The following is a 22286-nucleotide window of genomic DNA, read 5'->3' on the forward strand; positions in this document are numbered from 1 at the left end:
CTCTCCTTCCTTCTCTCCTTTCTTCTCTTCCCTTCTCCTCTCCCTTCTTCTTCTCCTTTCTCTCCCTCCTTCTCTCCCCCTTCTCTCCCTTCTTCTCTTCCCTCCTTCTCTCACTCCTTCTCTCTCTCCTTCTCTCCCTTTCTCTTCTCTTCTCTTCTCTTCTCTTCTCTTCTCTTCTCTTCTCTTCTCTTCTCTTCTCTTCTCTTCTCTTCTCTCTCTTCTCTTCTCTTCTCTTCTCTTCTCTTCTCTTCTCTTTCTCTTCTCTTCTCTTCTCTTCTCTTCTCTTCTCTTCTCTTCTCTTCTCTTCTCTCCCTTCTCTCCTTTCTCTCTTCTTCTCTCCCTCCTTCTCTCTCTCTCCCTTCTTCTCTCCTTCTCTCCCTTCTTCTCTTCCCTTCTCCTCTTCCTTCTCCTCTCCCTTCTCTCCCTTCTCTTTCTCTCCCTTCTCTCCCTTCCCTCCCTCCATCCCTGGATGTGCCCTCAGAGCCGTCGCTCCGACTTTCCCAAACTCTCTGTTGGGCGGGAGAGGGAGAGCAGAGCAGAAGGGGCTGCAGGTGTGACCCTGCTGGAAACCGGGATCCCAATCCAGCCCTCCCTATCCAGGGGTGTCCCAGCTCTGGGCTGCCGTGCCCATCCCCTGGTAAAAGGGTTGAGGTGCACTGATTTGGGGGGGAAAACGTGGTTATGAGTAACCTGACTTGCAGGATTTTTTGGGGGAACATTTTGGCAGCCCCACATAAAGACCAGGATCAGTTAAGACAGAGCCAGGGCAGCCTTCTCATCGCTGTCCTGCTTGGATAAAATGCTGAAAAACAGAATATCCACAAGGCACAGGTAAGTAATTAAAATCACAGCCACTGGCCCTGATCCCACAAACATTTCTGTGTATAATCAGCACTTTTAAAGCCAAGTAGTTATTGACAAAGGATTTGCCAGCATGAGGGCCCCATGGCTGGATTTGTGTTCCTTTGCCCAGGAAGATTTTTCCTCCCAAAGTACCAGACTTGATGCTTGAACAGGCACATGAATGCAAAGACTTAGTTCAGCTGTTAGGGGAGTATAAAGTTCCAAACACCAAAAAATGACTGTGCCAAGAGGCAGAATGAAACAAAAGGGCAAAGCATGAGCACCTGGCTCACCTGCTCCAAGGGCTCCCCAGGCTTAAAATAGGGAAAAAACCATTTGCAATGTAACATCCCACAGTGGTTCTCATCCTACAGGGATAGCATCAGGACTGAGCAGCACTCAAAGATTTAGGAGTGGTATTGGAATATTTTCATTGGCAATTTTCCCCATTTTGAATGGTATTTTTCTTAACTTGCATAATTATCACTTCTCTTCAGTGCTATTTTACTTCTTCCTTCACATATCTTGAGGCTGTTTCCAAGGGAGAAGAGCAAGATCCTCATTCTATCTGAAATAACCATTTCCAGTTTTATTTCTCTTTTGCATGAAGATAAGGAAAAACAACCACCAGTACTATTTGTAAAAGAAGGTGCAATAAATAATTTGGTTTGGGGGCACAGAATTTTTTGGAGAACTGGACTTTTGGAGTCCTGGCAGAGGCAACAAGAGCCTAAGGAAGAAATTTCCTCATTACTTTGTTTATGAAGATAGGAGGAATGTGAGCTGGGTTCTATTCCTGCTCAGCACAATGAAGCACAGGGGTTTACACAGGGTCAGGTTGCTCTGATTTGGTTGCTGGACAATTGCTTATCTGTGCTGAGATCTGGGCTTTGGAATAGAGCAAGGAGGGTAAAATTGCTGATTCATGAGGCCATGCTGAAATAAGTTAAATGTGCCCATTAGCATCAGGGATAAAAGGAACGTGGTGGCGTTGTAGGGACAGAGGAAGCATTAGGAGAAGAGTCTATTAGCATTGGAGAGAAATCCAGACAGGGATGGTTGGCACTCAGCAGGTGAAGGGAGGACAGAAAGAGGAGGAGGAGGCTTTTAGGCTGAAGGTTTGGGGAAAATTGCTACCAAGATGGGAGTGCCCCAGGGCACTGCTCTGCTCTTCTCCCTGCCTGTGAGAGGATGAGAGAGGATGCCCTTGGCTGGCTGCCTGCCTGCTGTGTTTGCATCCCCTGAGCAAGCAGAACGAGCCCAAAGTGTCCAAATGTGCTCCTGGAAAGGACACAAAGCACCTGCAGGGGAAGTTGGCCTGCACTGGGTGTCCTGTACAGCGTCCCTGCATTTGTGGTCTGAGCTCTCCAAAGGAGCCTGAGCCCTCACTGCAGCATCTCCTCCATCCTGGAAAAAGGATCTGGCCTTCAGAACACCCAAACTGAACATTTCTGTGGGTGTTTAAGGGCCAGGATCCATCCAGAGAATGTTGCAGGTGGCTTGGGAAAGCGAGCTGATATTTTAAAATAGCAGCAAACTTCCTTAGCTTGGCTAAAGTCCCTGGGAATTCTATATATTTCTTTTTGACTCCTCACTTGCAGCACTTATTTCCTGTGACATTACCAGAGCAGTGGCACCTCCTGCCAGACTGTTTCACTTTGAGCCACTCCAAGACACAAAAACTTTTTGTGTCTTGGTTTTGAGAGCAAAATTGCATTTAGGTCTGAGGATGCTTTTTTGGCTTATCAAAACAGATGTTGGGAGCAAGTTGGGTGGATGAGATCAAGGTGCATTAAGAGCTAACGGCTCTTGATTTTTATTTTTAATAAGGACGAGCATGCATCCTCTGGTGCAAAAGATTCCTGTGCCACAAAGGCCTTCCCTTCTGCCACGATCTTGATTTTCCTTTGGGCATCTGGGTAGGGACAGAGGCAGAACCTAAGGACACCTGGTTTGGACCATTGCAACCAAATTTAAAAAAAAAAAAAAAAGGCACCACAACTAATAATAATAATAATAATAATAATAATAATAATAATAATAATAATAATAATAATAATAATAACATTGTGGAAATTTCCACACCCAAGGTGACACTTCTAGATCTGAGTTGGAAACAGTTTTCTGAGTGGATGAAGCCCAAGAATGTTTGGGTTTTTTTCTGTAAAAAGATGCAGCTATTAAATGTTTGAGCAATCTGCTGGGACTGTGGTTAACCACCAGTAAGGTGCCCTGTGTGGCACAGAAAATACAATTCAGAGGAGGAATTGGTGCAAATTTGCCTCTGTCTGGGTGAGGTTAAGGAGTTATTGTGGGTCAGTTCTTGTGGGTTATTTCTCTTCTGAAACAGCCTCATAGCACCATAGGGCAAGGAAGTGAAACTTGAAGAAACTCTCGCTCAGGTACTGAGCAATTTAACCAGTTTTAAACCTGAATTTTTTAAACCTGAATTTTAACCTAATTTATATTTTAATTTTTTGCTTTTTTTGACCGTGGTTTTTCTTTGATCGCTGCGAACAATGTTTCTTTGCTTATTATAGCTGTGCCAGGTACTGAGCAATTTAACCAACTTTAAACCTGAATTTTTTAAACCTGAATTTTTTAAATCTGAATTTTTTAAATCTGAATTTTACCCAATTTATATTTTGACATTTCTCCTTTTTTTGACCACGTTTTTTTCTTTGATTGCTGCGAAAAATGTTTCTTTGCTTATTATAGCTGTGCCAGGTACTGAGCAATTTAACCAATTTTAAACCTGATTTTTTTTTAAACCCGAATTTTGACCAATTTATATTTTAAAATTTCTCCCTTTTTTGACCACGGTTTTTCTTTGATTGCTGTGAAAAATGTTTATTTGCTCATTATAGTTGTGCCAGTGTTTAGGCCATGTTGGCCATAGATATATCTGTATATATCTAAATGTTTTAATCTATAATATAACATCTCACTCTAATTTTTCTTCCTCTAGAAAATTCATAATCCACTTATTTTTAACTATACATATTTTTAATAATTCTCTCCTTATCAAAACCCCAAGTGGAAAATAAAAACCAGCCCAACCTTCCACAAAGAAAATTCAGTCTGCTGTTGGAGCCTCAGGGTCAATCAGCTAAATGGGTATTTAAGTGGGATTTGCAAATCCATAACAGAAATGCTCCTTTTCTATCTGAGCTCTAATTGATGGCTCTGGGACAGAGCCACTGCCTGGACAGAAAACATTTCTGGAGAACCAGAGGCTCATTTTAAGCATGGAAAGATTAAAATAAAACCCATTTTTTCCATGCAGATCCCATCACAGCAGGCCTGGGAGGAAAAAATGGGAGAAAAACTAAAGAAATGAAAATAATTGAGACAAAAACAAACCCACGACAAAACAAACAAAAACCCAAACAAAAAAAAACCCCAACCAACCAAAACAAAACAAAACCCAACAAACCTTAAAAAAAAACCCCAAACAAAACAAAACAAAAAAACAACAAAAAAAAAAAAAAAAAAAAAAAAAAAAAAAAACAAAAATGGAACAAAAAACCCCCAAAAAAAACTCACAAAAAAAAAAACACAAAAAAAAAGGAAAAAAAAAAAAGGAAAAAAAAGGGAGAGGATTGGGCCATTAATAATGACAAAAACCCAAAAATGAAACAAAAGAATAGACAAAAAAAAAAAAGGAAAAAAAGAAAGGAAAAAAATTGAGAGGATTTGGCCATAAATAATGACAAAAACCCAAAAACGAAACAAAAAAATAAACAAAAAAAAAAAAGGAAAAAAATAACGGAAAAAAAATGGAGAGGATTTGGCCATAAATAATGACAAAAAAACCAAAAATGAAACAAAAAAAAAACCCAAAAAAAACCTCACAAAAAAACCCCCCAAACATCAAACCCACAAAAAAAAAAAAAAAAAAAAAGGAAAAAAAAAGAAAGAAAAAAAAAGAAAAAAAAGGGAGAGGATTTGGCCATTAATAACCCCAGTAACTCAGTGCTGAAGTGATAGAAACTGGTGTGTGTGGAGAAGAGGCTAGTGACAGGTATCAAAGGGAAAAAGGTTCATAAAATACATCACAAAAAGTTTTTCCCTTTGTCCTGCATTTTTTGGGGGGTTTCCACTCTTTTTGCCTCCCAGTTTGGGGAGCACCCTGTTAATTCATAAAACTGGTGAGCCAGGCTCTGCATCAGCAGAAATGTCATTTTGGAGAGCTCCAGACTGGCCCCTGCTCCTCTGAAACTCTTGCATTTAGGAAAAAAAAAAGTTTCCCGCTGTTCTTGACATTTTCTTATTATCTATGTGTGCTTAATCCTTCTCTGTGTCATGCTGAGCTTATGAAAAAGCAATTTAGGGGCTTTATTCCAAGGAAAATTGGGAGTTAGCAGCTTGTACCAGTCCTTATGGCAGGGCATGTGTTCCATTCAGTGATTAGGAGAGGCAAAAGGGAATAATGCTGCTGACTTTGTACAGGATCTGAGTTTGGAGCTCCTGGTCCCACTCTTGAGTTGTGCCTCTGATTTTGGGACTGTTTCAGTCTTTTTACAAAGCCAGGACTTCTGCAGGTGGCCCAAAGCATTTTTGCTCATTTGTGGTTTGGGTTTTTCCCTGGCTGATGTGTTTAACCTGGGTGCAGAACATCAGCAGCTGAGCCTGACAGCAGCTCTGCCCCAGAAAAGGTAAGAAAAGTTATTTTTTAAAAATCGATATTTCCAGGGGGACTCCAGACCTACTTCCCTGCCTCCCTGAGCTATCTGGCACACAGCCCTCATCTCCTGGAGCTCTTCAGATAATTACACTCATTAAAGGAGATGTCAGGTTAATTCTGAGGCAGTAATTAGGTTTTGGCATAGGAATAACCATGGATTGATGTCTGGGAAGCACAAAGGATTTGCACCAGAGTCACAGAGGGACCCCAAAACCAACCCATGGCAGGATGGAGGAGGGATGAATCTGGTGGAAATAGGGATTTGAAAAATACAGAGTTTGGGATTGGGATCCCAAACCTTGGCCACCTTCTTCATACGATTCCAATGATAAAAAACACAGAGAACAAACATTTCCACCTCTCCTTTAAGAGAGCTTAAAGACTAACTGGCAAAAAAAAAAAAAAAAGATAAAATAATGTATTTTCTATATAAAATGATGTGGAGGTGTGCCCAGAGGATGATAAACATGCCTGGGACAGTGGAGGAACAGATAAAGAAGCCTCCAGTGGGTTTTTGGCAAACTATGTAAAAAGAAGCAACAGAAAGAGTCAGAAAAGTTTATTCCTGCCAATTTTGGTGCCATTTCTGGTGAACCCACACAGGACAACTGCCTGGTGTCCCCTGAGGCAGTAATTAGGTTTTGGCATAGGAGTAACCATGGCTTGATGTCTGGGAAGCACAAAGGATTTGCACCAGGGTCAGAGGTATGAACAGAGAGACCCCAAAACCAACCCATGGCAGGGTGGAGGAGGGATGAATCTGGTGGAAATAGGGATTTGAAAAATACAGAGTTTGGGATTGGGATCCCAGACCTTGGCCACCTTCTTCATAGAATCCAAATGATAAAAAACAGAGAACAAACTTTCCACCTCCCCTTTAAGAGAGTTTAAAGACTAACTGGCAAACAGAAAGCTAAAATGATGTGTTTTCTATATAAAATGATGTGGAGGTGTGCCCAGAGCATGATAAACATGTCTGGGACCATTGGAAGAACAGATGAAGAAGCCTCCAGTGGGTTTTTGGCAAATTATGTAAAAAGAAGCAACAGAAAGAAAGTTAGAAAAGTTTATTCCTGCCAATTTTGGTGCCATTTCTGGTGAACTCACACAGGACAACTGCCTGGTGTCTCCTGAGGCTCTGGGATTTTCCATGCTGGCACTGTCCTGGAGAAAATCCCAGATTCCCCCAGATTCCTTTGGACACAGGAAGGAACCCACTGTGACATTGAGGCATTCTCTTGAGTTTGGGAATCCTGCCCACATAAGACACCTGAAAATTGGTATTTTGGAATTGGGTGGTTTAGAATTTAATATCTTGAATATCTTGGGTTACTTTGATATTTCGAAGCTTGATGTTCTGGTATTTTGAGGCAGAATTATTTTAGCATTTTGGAACTTGGTATTCTAATATTTTGAAACTGGGTTGGTTTGGTATTTTGGAGCTTAGTATTTCAATATTTTAAATATGCGTTACTTTGATATTTTAAAACTTGGCATTCTGGTATTTTAAAACAGAGATTTTGAAACCTGGTGTTCTAATATTTTGGTGGAACAGCTACCAGCATTTATATTGTAAATGAAAAATGAAAGTTTAAGAATTAGCTGTAAAGTCCTGTGCATAGAGAACTGAAAAGGGCAGCTGCAGGCATGGACAAGAGAGACATTAAGATAAAAAAACATTTGGGAGGAAGGTAAAAGTTGTCTGGCTCATATTTTTATAGGACAATGCTCATATGATATTAGAATTAAACTACCAAAAATACAAGAAATGGATGGTTTTAATGCAGGTAAACTACTGGATGTTGTATGGGCAGGGTATCAAAAAAAGGAAAGGAAAGGAAATTTCAAGGAAAGGAAATTTCAAGGAAAGGAAATTTCAAGGAAAGGAAAGGAAAGGAAAGGAAAGGAAAGGAAAGGAAAGGAAAGGAAAGGAAAGGAAAGGAAAGGAAAAAACTAAACAGAGAATGATAGCAATTATAAAAGAAAACAGCAAAAATTCTTAACCCCAAGGAGGAGTCCTGTGACAAGGGAAGGGGTTCAGTTCCCCATCTTCATTAGGAAGATTGGGAACTCATCAACACACAAATCACAAAATAAATATAAATATTGGAATTAGGAGTATGCTCAGGTAAAACCTGGGACCCCTCCAAAGCCTCTCATGGCAACAGCAGAGCCTCTGGTAAGAGCAACCCCAAGAAATCAAAACCTGCAATTTTCAGAAGACACAGGAACCAATTATTCAGTATTAAATACCAATTAGTCAGTGTTAAATACCAATTATTCAGTATTAAATATCAATTATTCAGTATTAAATATCAGTTAGTCAGTATTAAATGCAAGGGAAGTTTAGATGCCTCCATCACAGTTGTTGGTGCCACTGGAACTTGTGAACTCTGCCCCTTTTTCAAACCTGTTAAGTTCAAACCAGAAAAATTATAATAACTTTTAAAATTATTATTATTATTATTATTATTATTATTATTATTATTATTATTATTATTATTATTATTATTATTATTATTATTAATTTATTTTATTATAAAAACTATGATATAATAAATAAATAACCCATAAATTTTTTTACCCAACTCTCCAAAACTGTTATTAAGGAAAAACTTACTGGGAAAATTGAGTGCAAAAATCAAGTTTCAGGAAGGATACATTCAAATTAAAATCCCTGCATTTAAATACATGGAAACTTCAATTTTTATATTACACTGACTTCCCAATCTGAACCCATCCCAAAGAGAATTAAGGATGCAGTAATCCCCTTTGTGTGGGCCAGGGAGATTCCTGGAAAATCAAAAAGAGCAGAACCTGTGAGAACCAAATTAAATCAGACAATGGCCTGGTAAGACAAAACCAATATCCTTTAAAATTAAAACATTGAAAAGGCTCATTACCTAAGATTAAGAAAATTTTAAGGTACAGGCTGTTGGTGAACTCCAATTTTGCCAGAAAAATATGAAATGTGAAGATTTTCAGTTAGTACAAGACTCAGGAGCAATTAATAAAATGGTTAACTAACCCAAAAATTGCTAAATTACCCAAAATACTCATAACCACACTAAAAAAAAGTAAATAAATAAATAAATTTGGAATGGCTCACTGTAATAGATTTAAAGGAATTTTGAATTATTAGTTCACCCTTTGTATTGAGTTTTAAATATTTTATATAGTAATAGCCAAACAGAGTTTATAGCCATGAATACTTTTAAATACAGAAATACTTTATTATATGACCTGCTGGTACTCAGGCTGCTTTCAAATGGCTTTGAAAGCCCTGATGAGGTCTCCAGCTTTGGGCTTCCTAGATCCTGTGAAATGTTTTGAATTATTCCCTCAAGCCAAGGCTAGCCCTGCTGTTTGTGAGCAGTCACAGTTACAGAGATATTAAACCAGAATATAGCACAAAAATTCAGTTAATCAGAATTTTATATTCTAAATTTCCCCCTGGTGGATGGGTAGTCACCTCTGCTGGACAAGGAATAGTTTCTGAGGGAATAAATTAGGGATGGAGGTTATCAAATGTAGAAACTCTCCTGGAGATTATTGGCAAATTGGCTTTACAGAACCTCCATGCAAAGAGAGTTGTAAATTTCTTTCAGTGGATCCCTGTTCTGGGTGGCTGAAGCATTTCCCTGTTGCGCCAACATGGCAAAAGCAGTAGAGGGAATATTTCTAAATCAGTTATTTCCATGCTTTGGAGCTCTTCTAGGAATTTCATCAGACAGAGGGTCTTGTTTTATTTCAGGAATTGTAGGACAAACTAGCACAGCCTTGGGAATCCAGTGGGATTTACACCCTCCATGCTGGCCACAAGAAAGGAAGCAATAATTAATTACACTATTAAACTTAAATTATTACCCCCAGCCAGGATAAAATTGAGGAAAAAGAATGAACAGCCTTGCAACTGGAGTATTGCTCATGTCTGTATCTCCATAGTTCACCAAAATCTTTGTTTGCCAAAAACACCTTTGGAGTTTCACTGAGGGGATTTGGCATGAAAATTCCCATAAAAATTTCAAATAGCTAAAATATTAAATGTAACTAATTGCTGGATATGTTCTCAAGGCTCCACAGAACCCCATGGCCCTAAGGAAAAATTTGCTATTATAGGACAAGAATGTTGCGCTTACATCAAGGATGAGTTTGAAGCCCAGCAGACAAAAATGGATAGAGAAAGCAATGGAAGAGTGACAGAAAGAAGAAAATTCTTTGATGAGGTTGGCTTAACTCATGGCCACCAATCTGGGGACTGCTACAAAATGCAGATTGTGGAGTCATCTGTAACCACTGCAGAGTGTTTACTTGTTTGTGTTCACTTGCTGTAACACTTTGTGCTGGAAAATGAAGTATCGTGACTTGCCTAAAAGAGACAATCTCAAGGAAAAGGAAGGATTTGATAAATAACAAAGAGAATAAAACATTTCAGCTCCCCTTAAGATGCTGGGAGAGAGCAGAGTCTTTTTTTTCTATGTGTTTATTTCAGGTGAGTGTGAGAAGAGGCTGCAGCTCCCACATGGTTTGGTGCCAATATTCCATGCAAGCCACAGAGACCCATGAAGTGCCAGTCAGCTTAAGAAAAGTCTCTAGGATATGGAACAGGCAATTTTTTTGGCAAATATTTTGCAGTTGGAACAACAAGAGATGGAAATAATATTGAGATAATTAAAACCCCTGATTTCTAACTGAAAGCGCAGAGAAAAATCAAATATTTCATCATGCAGAAGGACTTTATATAAAACCAGAAATACTTGTTTTGATGCAAAATGGGGATGGGAGGAGGGCTCAGCATCTCAGGGGTAAGGAGACAACACCAGGGTGATTTAATTCCCTGACAGAGAAACTTCAGTGCTCTGAGGAACTGCCCTGACTGCATAAATGTAAAATGGTTTTAGTGTTCAGGAACAATTTTAGTGTTCAGAAACAATTTCAATGTTCAGAAACATCCCTGTTCATCTGAAAGCAAGGATTGAATGGATGGTTTTTGAAGAAATATGGCCTTGGCAAGAGGAGGAAGCAGCCCGTGTGTCTGTCACCCCTTTCCCTTGGAGTTCTCCCAGTGAATGTCAGGTTGGACATTGGGGTTGGAGCAGCCTGGGACAGTGGGAGGTGTCCCTGCCATGGCAGGGGTGGCACTGGATGATGTTTAAGGTCCTTTTCAACCCAAACCATTCCATGGTTCTATGGTTCTTCTTATCACGGTCAGTTGATAAGGACCTGCTGGGAGAGGATCCATGGATGCCTGTGCCACTTGCAAAGCTTCTAAAATAAAATATTTACAATTTGCATGCATTTGGCAGCATTTGCATTTCCCAGCTGTGTGTGTTTGTGGGTTTTTTGTGTGTGTGCTCCTTCATACATGGGCTGAAAGGCGAAGGCAATCAGATTCTGGAAGTAAAAAATGGTAAAGGTGGGAGGCTGCTCACCCAGCTATCCAAATCAAGGACATTTTAAAAGTTTTTTATAGATCTGTTACCAATGCTGGAAAAAAAAGTAAGTAATGGTCATTTTACATCAGTCTGATTCTACTGAAATCTTGTAAAATGGTTGTTGTGTGTTATGGCACCTTGCACATTTGTGGAAAGGTTTTCATGGGTTTTAACAGAGTGTTGCTCTCCATTGTTTCCTTAATTCAGTGTGTGGTTTGTACATGTTCTGGAATTTCTGTAACAGAGAAATATCAGACTCTCAAACACTCTTCTGTGAGCTGGTGACAGGAAAAAACCTCTCTACATCTCCATTGTCAACCTCAGAACACCTTCCTGTCCTGAACACACAATTCAGGTCATTCATGTGCTTCCTCCCAGGCCACTGAAAAATGTGAGAACACATGCAGAGCAGAATTTAGTATAATTTTTTGTATACACATATAATATAATGGCAATTTTACATAGGTATTTAACTAAAGCAGTTGTAAAGTTAATTACAAAACTACTGTGAGCTATAAATACAAGAAAAAAATCAGATCTGAGAATTACTCTATTTAAGGATAAAGAGAATTAAAATTTAAGTGCCAGAAGAAATGTGAACTTTTGAAATGTGGTCAAAATTGATTAGTGAATCATTGCAAAAATGCACTTCACTGTGGGAGCAGTTCCAGTAAACCAAGACTCCAGATCTCCTTGTTTCATGCTTTGAGAATTCCCAGAAGTAAATGGGATTATTCTTGGGGGTAAAATGAGCAGGATTTGGTTCCAGAGACACCTGGAACTTCCAAATGAGTTTCAGCCCTGCAATGCAAAACCTCTGATTGCCTGGAAAGGGGAATTTGAGCAAAAGGAAGGCACTGAGGTGATTTGGGGGGGTCTACACAGAACATTCCTGGTCAGAAGGCAGAGATCAAATTTCCATGAAATCTGCAGCTCTGGCCATGGTTTAACTTGGTTTGCTGTGTTTCCAGATACAATTCCTTGTGAAGAAGGGGGAAGATGGAAGGGTTGCCCTGGTAAAAAATGCCCCATCCCAGAGCTCTAAAATAGCAGTAGGAGAGTCTATGGATTACTGGAATGAGCAACTCAAGCCTCAAACTCCTCTCACCTGGTTAATTTATGAAGATGTATCATATTTTTGGCACTGTAAGGATTTGGGGGTTGCTTTGATAATTTTTCTCTCACTCAAAAATTTCTATTAGATTTATAACCAGATGTCCAGCTCATTAATCTCTTACAAGGTAAAATGAGTGAGCATTGTTGTTTGGATCTTTCTCACTTAAAAAGGGAAGGGGAATAGGAGAAGCCCCTTCTCACCTCAGCATGTCCTGGTGAGTCACTCAAACTCTGCACAGGCTGCAACATCACATGAAATAATAATGTGACCCTCTGCTGTTTTGGTTCTTTTCTCTTTTTCAGAGCAGCTGACCCAGCTTCAGAAATGTGACTCATGGCCCCTCCAGCAAAGGGATCAGGAGCAGTTTCTGGGTTGGTGCAAGAGCCCCACGGGAGGCAGAGGTGATGAAGATGAGAGGAACCTGGCTGGCTGTGACCCTGGGACAGCTGCTGGCTCTGGGACACAGGCACAAATGGAAAAACATGGTATGTAAACAAAAAAAAAACAAAACCCCAAACTAAAACAAAACAAAAAACAAAACCAAAACAAACAAACAGAAAAAAAGAACCCCACAACCCACAAAAAACCAAAAACAAAAAACCAAAAACCCACTAAAACCAACCAAACAAAAACCCCCAAAACCCACAAAAACCAAACAAACAAAAACCCCAAAAACCCATGAAAAACAAACAAATAAAAAACTCCCAAAAACCCCCCAAACACTGCAAAAAACCAAAAGACTGTAATTGCTATTCTCTTCCCTTTGAGATAGATACATAAATCTGCTCCTTCTCTGGCCCTGGTGGGTGTAAATCTGGTTTGTAGGATGCTGAAAATGGGGAGGGGGCTTGAAGCATCAGCTTCATTTCTTCTTCTGCTGCTTTGCACTTGGGAGAAGAGACCAAGCCCCATCTCACCACACCCTTCTGCTCCTTCTCTGGCCCTGGTGGGTCTAAACCTGGTTTGTAGGATGCTGAATATGGGGAGGGGGCTTGAAGCATCAGCCTGGGTAACCTGGTGTTAGTGGACATACTTGAGTGGGTTTCTGAGGACACACTGGCCTGGAGGGCAGTTCAGGTTAAGCCCAAGTGTGAATCTGCCAGCAGAACATCTCCTGGGGGTGACAGGAGGAGAAATGCAGGTGTCTGAGTAGCCTCAAACAGCAGCTTCCCTTCAGAGCTGACCTGGCTTTGAATCAGAGGAGCACTGAGAGGAACCAGAGATTACTTTTATGGATGTGCTGCTCCTCTTTGTTCCTTTTCAGATGGATTCCAGGAAGTTCAGGCTGTTTGTCTGCCTGGTGGGGCTCAGCAGTGCCAGCCTCTGGCTTTTCCACACCTGGACCGAGTTGTGCCTGTTCTGTGAGAGCAGCCAGGGCTACCTGCTCCCCATGGAGCCCTTCAGGAGGATGGAAGGGAACTTCTCCCAGCTCCCAGACGTTGACTGCCACAAGGACCCCCCTTTCCTGGTGCTGCTGGTGGCGTGCTCATTCCAGCAGCTGGATGCCAGGATGGCCATCAGGCACAGCTGGGGCAGGGAGAGGACGGTGGCTGGGAAGCGCCTGGTGACCCTGTTCCTGCTGGGGAGCCCTGGGGAGCCCAGCCAGCAGGCCGGCCTGGCTGCTGAGAGCCAGACATACAGAGACATCATCCAGAAGAACTTCACAGACACCTACTACAACCTGACCCTGAAAACCATGATGGGCATGGAGTGGATGCACAGGTTTTGCTCCCAGGCCAGCTTCGCCATGAAAACTGACACGGACGTGTTTGTCAACGTGTTTTACCTCACTGAGCTGCTCCTGAGGAAAAAGAAGAGCACTGGGTTCTTCACAGGGTTTTTAAAACTGCACGAGTACCCCATCAGGACAAGAAGGAGCAAGTGGTATGTGAGCAGGGAAGAGTATCCAGGGGCGACCTACCCACCCTTTTGTTCCGGGACTGGATATGTTTTATCCAGCGACGTGGCCAGCCAGATCTATAACATTTCTGAGAGTGTTCCCTTCATCAAACTGGAGGATGTGTTCATAGGGCTGTGCCTGGACAAATTAAAGATTCAGCTGCAGGAGCTGCACTCGGAGCAGACGTTTTTCCCAGAAAGGATCAGGTTCTCTGTTCCTCGCTTCAGGAAAATCGTGACGTGCCATGGGATCAAACCAGCTGAGCAGATGAGCTACTGGAACCACCTGGTGGCAGCCACCCAAGGAGGAGTGCTCTAGCACCTGCCCTGCCCCACTGAACAGACTGAAATTCTCTGCTTTTACGGGGCTGCTCCCCACTCCAGCAAAATCCCAATTAACTCCAGCTCCGTCACATTAAAGGATTCAGAAATGGTTATTTTAATCATAGAATCAGAGAATGTTTAAGGTGGGAAAAGATCTCCAAGATCATTGAGTCGAACCTTTGACCAAACACCACCTGGTCAACTAAACCAGAGCACTGAGTGCCACATCCAGTCATTCCTTGAGCATCTCCCTGGGCAGCTCCTTCCAGTGCCCAATGATTTCCCAATCCAGTCATTCCTTTCCTTCCTTTCCTTCCTTTCCTTTTCTTTTCAAATCCTTCTTGGCAATGATTTCCCACATCCAGCCGTTCCTTTTCTTCCTTTCCTTCCTTTCCTTTTCTTTTCAAATCCTTCTTGGCAATGATTTCCCACATCCAGCCATTCCTTTCCTTCCTTTCCTTTCCTTCCTTTCCTTCCTTTCCTTCCTTTCCTTTCTTTCCTTCCTTTCCTTTTCTTTTCAAATCCTTCTTGGCAATGATTTCCCACATCTAGCCATTCCTTTCCTTCCTTTCCTTCCTTTCCTTTCTTTCCTTTTCTTTTCAAATCCTTCTTGGCAATGATTTCCCACATCCCGTCATTCCTTGAACACCTCCCTGGGCAGCCCCTTTTAGTGCTCAACCACCCTTTCTGTGAAAAAATTCCCTATTTCTGTCCAAAAACCTGCAAACCTCCTTCTCTCCATTCACTCCCACCTCTGTGCATCCTTCTCTATACAAGTTACATTTTTTTTCCTGCTAACTCACCTTCCAAATCTTGCTGCCAGAGTCCTGGGAACATTTCTGCTGTGCCAAACAAAAAAAAAAGTCAAAGCACTTTTGTTCAGGGAATAAAATCTGCACCGTCTTCTTGATGAATTGCTGCACCCATCTGTGCAGGCGCTTAAGGGATGGCATTTGTAGCTGTCAGGATGCTCCTCCTGGCACAGGGAGCTGCAGCCCTGCCCTTGCAGCCAACTCTGAGCGGGCTGAGCTTCACCCTGGCACAGATCCCTCCTTCATCGACACAAAATTGTATTTTATTTTTGCAGAGATGGCAGAATTGGCCCATGCAATGCTCTCAGGACAACCTTGGGCAGTGCAGGTCAGCTGGTGGAGGTGTAAAAGCTGCTGCAGCTGTTTCCTTGTCTGTGCTTCCTGCTGAAAATAATCCATGATGGAGCCAGTGCAGGGTGTCTGCTCTTCCCATTAAAACAGACCCTGGAGACATCTTTTATATTTGTGTCTCACTTGGATTGCCTGAGAGCTGCTGTGAATGGCTTGCCAAGGCTAAACCAGAGTCACTTACAGTGATTTAGACTTTTTATTTTTTTTTTCCAAAGAGAAACTGGGCGTGTGAGGGAGAAGACAGGAGGATTTTTCTCCTTTTATAACAAGTCCTAGTGCAAAATGTGCTCAAGTAATCATTCAGGCTGGGAGCCCTATTTCTTATTTTCACTCCCAGGCAAGGACTCATGAAATCTTTGGGATGATGAAAAGTTTCAGAGATAAGGACAGGGGTCTTTACAGCAGATGCTGAAAAATCCCTCAGGGCTCTGAGGAGGGAGAAGGGAGCTGAGAAATCCTCCCTTATGCAATGGTCCTGTTTGATTTTCCTGCAGGCACAGTTAGAGCTGATAACACAGGTCAGTGTTATCAGCATGGAATGCCTGTAATGTTTTTTGGAAGGGTTTTTTCTAAAAAAGCAGTGAAAGTGGAGCTGTGCCCAAGGGGAGCTGAGGGGATCCAACATCCAGCATGGGAAAAGCTTGGAAGAAAGGCAGGAAAACAGATTTTATTGTTTTGGAGTTATTTATTTTTATTGTATCTTTTCATTGAAGAGAAGGGTCTCCTTCCTTCCTTCCTTCCTTCCTTCCTTCCTTCCTTCCTTCCTTCCTTCCTTCCTTCCTTCCTTCCTTCCTTCCTTCCTTCCTTCCTTCCTTCCTTCCTTCCTTCCTTCCTTCCTTCCTTCCTTCCTTCCTTCCTTCCTTCCTTCCTTCCTTCCTTCCTTCCTTCCTTCCTTCCTTCCTTCCTTCCTTCCTTCCTTCCTTCCTTCCTTCCTTCCTTCCTTCCTTCCTTCTTCCCCTTCCCCTTCCCCTTCCCGGCAAGGATTTCCCAAGTATCTCATTTTACTTGCCTGTGTCTGAAGAGCAGGGTAAATATTTTCAGCAGGAAGATCCTGAGAAGTGTTTAATAATGGTCATAATGTATTATTTATTTTTCTCTGGTGTAACCTGAGATCATGCACTTATTTTTGACCAATGATGATGAAAGAAACAATGTTTGTTTGTCAGAAGAATGGTCTTTTGCATTTTAAGCTTATTTAATAAAATTTTAATATTTTATTTTAAGAATTAAAATATTTAAATAGCTGCATTTTGCTTAAAATTCAGCTATTTTTGAATACTTTTGCTGCCTTCAGAAGGCATGATGGCTCAGACTGATAAAGCCAAGCCAACATCTTTTTAATCACTATTTTTTCCATGTAATATGCAGAAATATCTTGTGTCATTCATTGCTGTTGTGACCAAGGTGCAAGATGGTTATTCCTTTAATTTATGGAAATATGGTGAGCAGAAAGGAATTTATCCTGGTCATTCCTAGCTCCTTGTCTGAAGGGGCAGAGCTCTGAGAGCTGGGACAGCATCATCAGCCTGATGCTCTCTCCTTGTTCTCACAGGTAACAATACAGTCATAAAAATAATAAGAATGAAATAATCCTGCAGGCACTTGCAGGTCTCACTCCCACCTCTGTGCCTGGTGCCAGCACTTTGTGGCTTTGCATCAGCATAACAAAAAAGCCACCCTTGAAGGTGGCTTGGCCTCTTGGCTGGGGCTTTTATTTGAATCCAGGAATGCTCCAAATTACTTGAATCCAGCTGCTGACTGTTCTTCTGCAGACTCAACCTCTGTATTTTTGGGGTTAAGTTCCAGTGGAAGATGTCCCTGTTTGTGGGAAGGGGGTGGGAATGGACGTTCTTTAAGGCTCCCTCCACCCCAAACCGAACCTCAAACCCAACCCCAACCCCAATCCAAACCATTCTGTGGGGGCTCCATGAATCCATCTCTGCAGGATTGGGAACAAGGACCTGACACCAGGTGCTGAAACCATCCTGGCACCATTTCAGGGAGATGGAATTGCCATTTCCAGTGACCAGAGCAGGATGTCTCTGTTGCTGCCTTCAGGATGTTTTGTCCCCACCTCAGTCTCCAAAGTATTTAATTTGTCCCTGCTGAAGCTCTGCTGAGGAGCAGATGAGTTTGGGTTGAAATGTCAGGGATTCAGATTTTTGGGGATTTTTCTGCTCCTCTCCTCTTTGCAGAGGGGTTTCCCAAGTGAAATCTTACAGTCACTGCACAGAATTTTCCTCAGTGTAATGATTCTCTTTGTGTATATGAGAAACTGATATTGTAATTCACAGAATCATAGATTTGTTTCGGTTGGGAAAAGAACTGCAAGTTCCCTGAGTCCAGCCATTAGCCCCAAAAGGTGTCCCTAAGCACCACATCTGCACATTTTTAACACTTTCAGGGACAATGGTTGCACCACTTCCTTGGGCTGCCTGTTCCTGTGCTTTACCACCTTTTCTGTGAAGAAATTTTTCATAAATTCAATCTAAAATTCCCCTGGTGCAACTTGAAGCCATTCCTTCTTGTCCTGTTACTTTTCAGTTGGGAGAAGAGACCAAGCCCCATCTCATCACACCCTCACTGCACTCCTCCATGGAGTGCATTGAAATCACCCCTGAGCCTCCTTTTCTCCAGAATAAACCCTTCCCCTGCTCCCTAGGCTGCTTTGAATAAGAATATATTAATTGAGTAATTAATTACTTAAAACATAAAGTTACCCTGCTGGAAATTGTGATTTAAGAAAAAGCAGATGATTGCATGTAAGGCAAATCCATTTGTTTAAACAAAGCCACTGTGCTAGTGAGTTTATATGTATCTGCTAAATTAAATTAACTTTTGCAGCTGAGGCCTCAGATCATGAATTTTAAAGCAATCAAAACAATATTAGTGGCCTTTTGCAAAATTAGATTCATTTTCCTATGAAAGACCATTCCAAAACGATCAGAAATGTAAGTAGAACTGTAAACACAATACTGCAGTGTACATATACTTATTTTTTAAATTTTGTATAGGCTGATAAAAGAATTCAGGCAATTTGAGGGCAGTTTGCTTGCAGAAATTGAGCACTACCCCAATGTTTTTATGCATTCTGGGTTAGAAGTTCATTAATTTTTTTTTTTTTTTTTAATGAATAGCTTTGAAAAGGTCATCTAAAAGTTACTCCACTGCTTCTAACTGGGGAGGAGTGCAGAAATCAGCAGAGCTGGCAGTCTTAGAGTTGGTTGTATTTCAGCACACTCTATTTCTTCCATGATCAGTTTTTGGATGCATAAAAATTAATACAATTTCCCCCCGCCCACAACCCTAATTCATCAACTAACACATTCTCAGTTTAAATTAGGATTTTCAAATCTGTGCACAAAGGATTTGGTCTTGCAGCTCGTCTGACTCAGACTTATTGAGGAGGGACAACCCTCCCAGGCACTGCTGAAAATACAGAAGTGGATTTTTGCAATGGAAGTTTTGCCTTATTTCAGAGTGGAAGGGGACAAAAGGACTCCTGGGGTGTGCTGGATGTGACAGGGACACTGCTCCTCATGGATGTGTGCAGGTGACAATGCAATGTTCATTTCAGAGGCATGACAATGTTTGTGTTATTTGCATAGAACATGAGAGTGTTGAGCCAACAGTCCCATGTTTGATATTTTATTAGTAAAGAATTTTGCTACCAGAATTTTGTGTGTGTTCTCTTGTCTTTCTGGTTGTGAATATATCAATGTTTTGATGTGTCAGGTGCTGCTTCCTTTTCCATTTAAAATCAGTAGAATTTGAGAATCATTTGGGTTGGAAGTGACACTGAAGGTCATTGAGTCCAACCTTTGACCGAGTCCTGCAGTCCCCATGTCCCCAAGTGCCACATCAGCACAGCTCTCGAATCCCCCCAGGGATGGGCACTGCAAAGCTCCCTGGGCAATTCCAAGGCCTGAGCTCCCTTTCCATGGGCAAATTGCTGCTGCTGTCCCAGCTGAGCCTGCCCTGGCCCAGCCTGAGGCCGCTCCCTCTGCTCCTCTCCCTGTTCCCTGGCAGCAGAGCCCGACCCCCCCCCCCGGCTGTGCCCTCCTGGCAGGGCCTTGTGCAGAGCCACGAGGGCCCCTGAGCCTCCTTTGCTCCAGCCTCAGCCCCTTCCAGCTCCCTCAGCCCCTCCTGGGGCTCCAGCCCCTGCCCAGCTCCATTCCCTGCCCTGGACACGTTCCAGCCCCTCCAGGGCTCTCCTGCAGGAGCAGAACTGGGCCCAGCCCTGGAGGGGCCTCTCAGAGCCAGCACAGAGGGACAATCCCTGCCCTGCTCCTGCTGCACACACAATTCCCCATCCAGCCCAGCTGCCAGGGGCCTCTTGCCCACCTGGGCACCCTTGGGCTCATGTCCAGCCCCTGTCACAGCACCCCAGGGCCTTTTCCAGCTCTCCAGCCCCTCTGCCCAGCCTGGAGCTCCGTGGGGTTGTGGTGACCCAAAGGCTGGACTCAACACTTGGTCTTCTTAAATCTGAATTGAAACTGTTGAATTTTCTCCCCTTCTCAAAAATTATTTAGGAAATAGTGAGGGGAATTGAAAGAAAAAGATAAATTTAACCACAGCTGATACCTTTGGGAGGAACAAGAGCCAAAGTGAAGTGTTTTCTGCCCCACTGTGTGCCTGACGATGGCTGCCAGGGCCCTTCTGGGACCTGGAAGTACAGGGCTATTCTCTTATCACTTAAAAGAGAAATGTGAAATAACTGAAGAGTGTCTGACTGATTTTCAAACACAAGCAGTTATGAACAAAAAACCCCATAAAAGTTGCCCCTTACTGCCTTTATCTTTTATTTTATCTTGCTTACATTTCTGATGTATTTTGCTTGAGTTTTTTTTTTTTTTTTTTCCCACTGGACTTCAATTCATTAGTTCATGACAGCAATATATTCCCAGGAATATCTGCAAATATTGTCACAGGACTTAGACATATGCAGTACATAAGAGATCCAGCCTGAAAAAGCAGAATTGAATTTGCACATGTTCTGGTTGAGCAAACAGAGACTTTTTTTCAAAACCTTGTAATACAGTGGATTTGAGGCTGTTCTTCTTAAGAGTTCACTTAAGTACATTTTCACTGAAAAATGTAATTGGATGATTTGAATGGTTGAGAAAGAATGTTTCCCATATTCAAAGATGCATTATTTTTTTCAGGAAAAAAGAAATAAATCCATGTCCCTTCTTAAAATCTGCCCAAGTGAACCATGTACACAACATTCCTTGCATTCAGGCACTGACCTAACCTGACCTTGTTTAATTTATGACTTTGGGTGCAGGGACAGAGGTCTGCAATCACCTTCCTGCTCCTCAGGAATCCCAGCTCCATTTCCAGTTACACAATTCCTCTCCACAAACTCCCGTGCATGGAATGCCTTAAATTACTGATGTGCTGTGATTTGCACCTCCAGCTCGTGGATCTGCCAGGCAGCTCTAATCCCTCCGTGTTTAATTTAATTAATCCTGCTGAAACAGCAGTTGTAAGTAAATGTTTGACTTGGGTACACAAAGGGACCTGCAGATTTTCCACCCTGAGCTGCTGCTTGTCAAGGTGCAGAGGGGAATGAGAGAGCAGAGAGTGCAGAGCTGGGAGTAGGATGAGGAGTGGGAGTGATGCTGCTGGGTGCTGGCAGGCTGAGGAGGGGAGGAACAGCTCAAGGAGAATAGAATAGAATAGAATAGAGTAGAGTAGAGTAGAATAGAATAGAATAGAATAGAATAGAATAGAATAGAATAGAATAGAATAGAATAGGATAGGATAGGATAGGATAGGATAGAATAGAATAGAATAGAATAGAATAGAATAGAATAGAATAGAATAGAATAGAATAGAATAGAATAGAATAGAATAGAATAGAATAGAATAGAATGATAAATCAGCCTTCTGAGAACATGGAGTCAAATTCTCATCTCTCACCTCATCCTGGGGACCTCAAACACCACATTTGTCTTCTGATCATTGGGCAGTTTTCCTTATCTCTTCCACAATCACTCCTCCCTCAGGAGGGGACATCTGCTGATAACAGCTATTGAATGTCACTGCATGGCTGATAAGAACTACAGCATCCCATTGGGAGATGTGAGCCCAGAGGGAGGAGCCAAGCATTCCTGCCTGGATATAATCTGGAGATTCTGGAACACCAGCACGGCTTCTCCACTGGATTCCCAGAGGAACAGCAGCTGCCTCTTCCCCTGGATCTTCAGAGGAGGATGCACCTTTCTCCAGGATCCCTGCTCCAGCAGAACCACCCCTGACACTGCAGGAGGGCTGAGCCACAATTCCAATGGGACTGCTGCCAACACCCTGACCCACAGGGTGTCAGCTTGGGTTCTGACTCTGTCAGTGTTGTTTTAGTTTACTGCATTGTTTATTTAATTTTTTTTTCTTCCCTAATACAGACCTGTTATTCCTGCCCCCATATTTTAGCCTGAGAGCCCCTTATTGTTTGTCTACAAGGGTTTCAAAGGAAATGACCAAACAGAATAATGAAATCTGAGTGGTTGGATTGAAAGGACCCTTTAAAGTTCAGCCAGTCCCACCCCCTCTGCTGTGGGCAGTGACATTTTCAACTTTGTCAGAGCCCTGTCCAGCCTGGCCTTGAAGTTTTCCAATGACTGGGAATCCACCACCCCTCTGAACAACCTGTTGTGGTTTTCTTCATTATAAAAAATTCTCTCTCATATCTAGTTTAAACTGACCCTCCTTCAGTTTAAAGCCACTACCCCCTTGTCCTATCAGTACAAGGTCTTGTAAAAATTCCCTCTCCAGCTCTCTTGTAGCTCCTTCAGATAATGGAAAAGTGCAGTAAG

The 22286-nt window shown here is 42.1% G+C and overlaps 1 protein-coding gene across 3 annotated transcripts in view; it reads left to right on the forward strand.

Annotated features, from left to right (window-relative positions):
- The window catches only part of B3GALT5 (beta-1,3-galactosyltransferase 5), a 41906-nt gene extending 22762 nt beyond the window's left edge, over nt 1-19144 (forward strand). For all 3 annotated transcript variants that reach the window (XM_074534026.1, XM_005494277.4, XM_074534020.1), the window contains 2 exons: nt 12385-12567; nt 13347-19144. In XM_074534026.1, the coding sequence (XP_074390127.1) occupies nt 12487-12567; nt 13347-14300 (1035 nt within the window). In that variant the 5' untranslated portion in view covers nt 12385-12486 and the 3' untranslated portion in view covers nt 14301-19144. The remainder of the gene's footprint in view (nt 1-12384; nt 12568-13346) is intronic.
- Nucleotides 19145-22286: the final 3142 nt, after the last annotated feature.

The sequence above is a fragment of the Zonotrichia albicollis genome, chromosome 2, assembly GCF_047830755.1.
Source record: "Zonotrichia albicollis isolate bZonAlb1 chromosome 2, bZonAlb1.hap1, whole genome shotgun sequence".
In the NCBI taxonomy this organism is placed as follows: domain Eukaryota; kingdom Metazoa; phylum Chordata; class Aves; order Passeriformes; family Passerellidae; genus Zonotrichia; species Zonotrichia albicollis.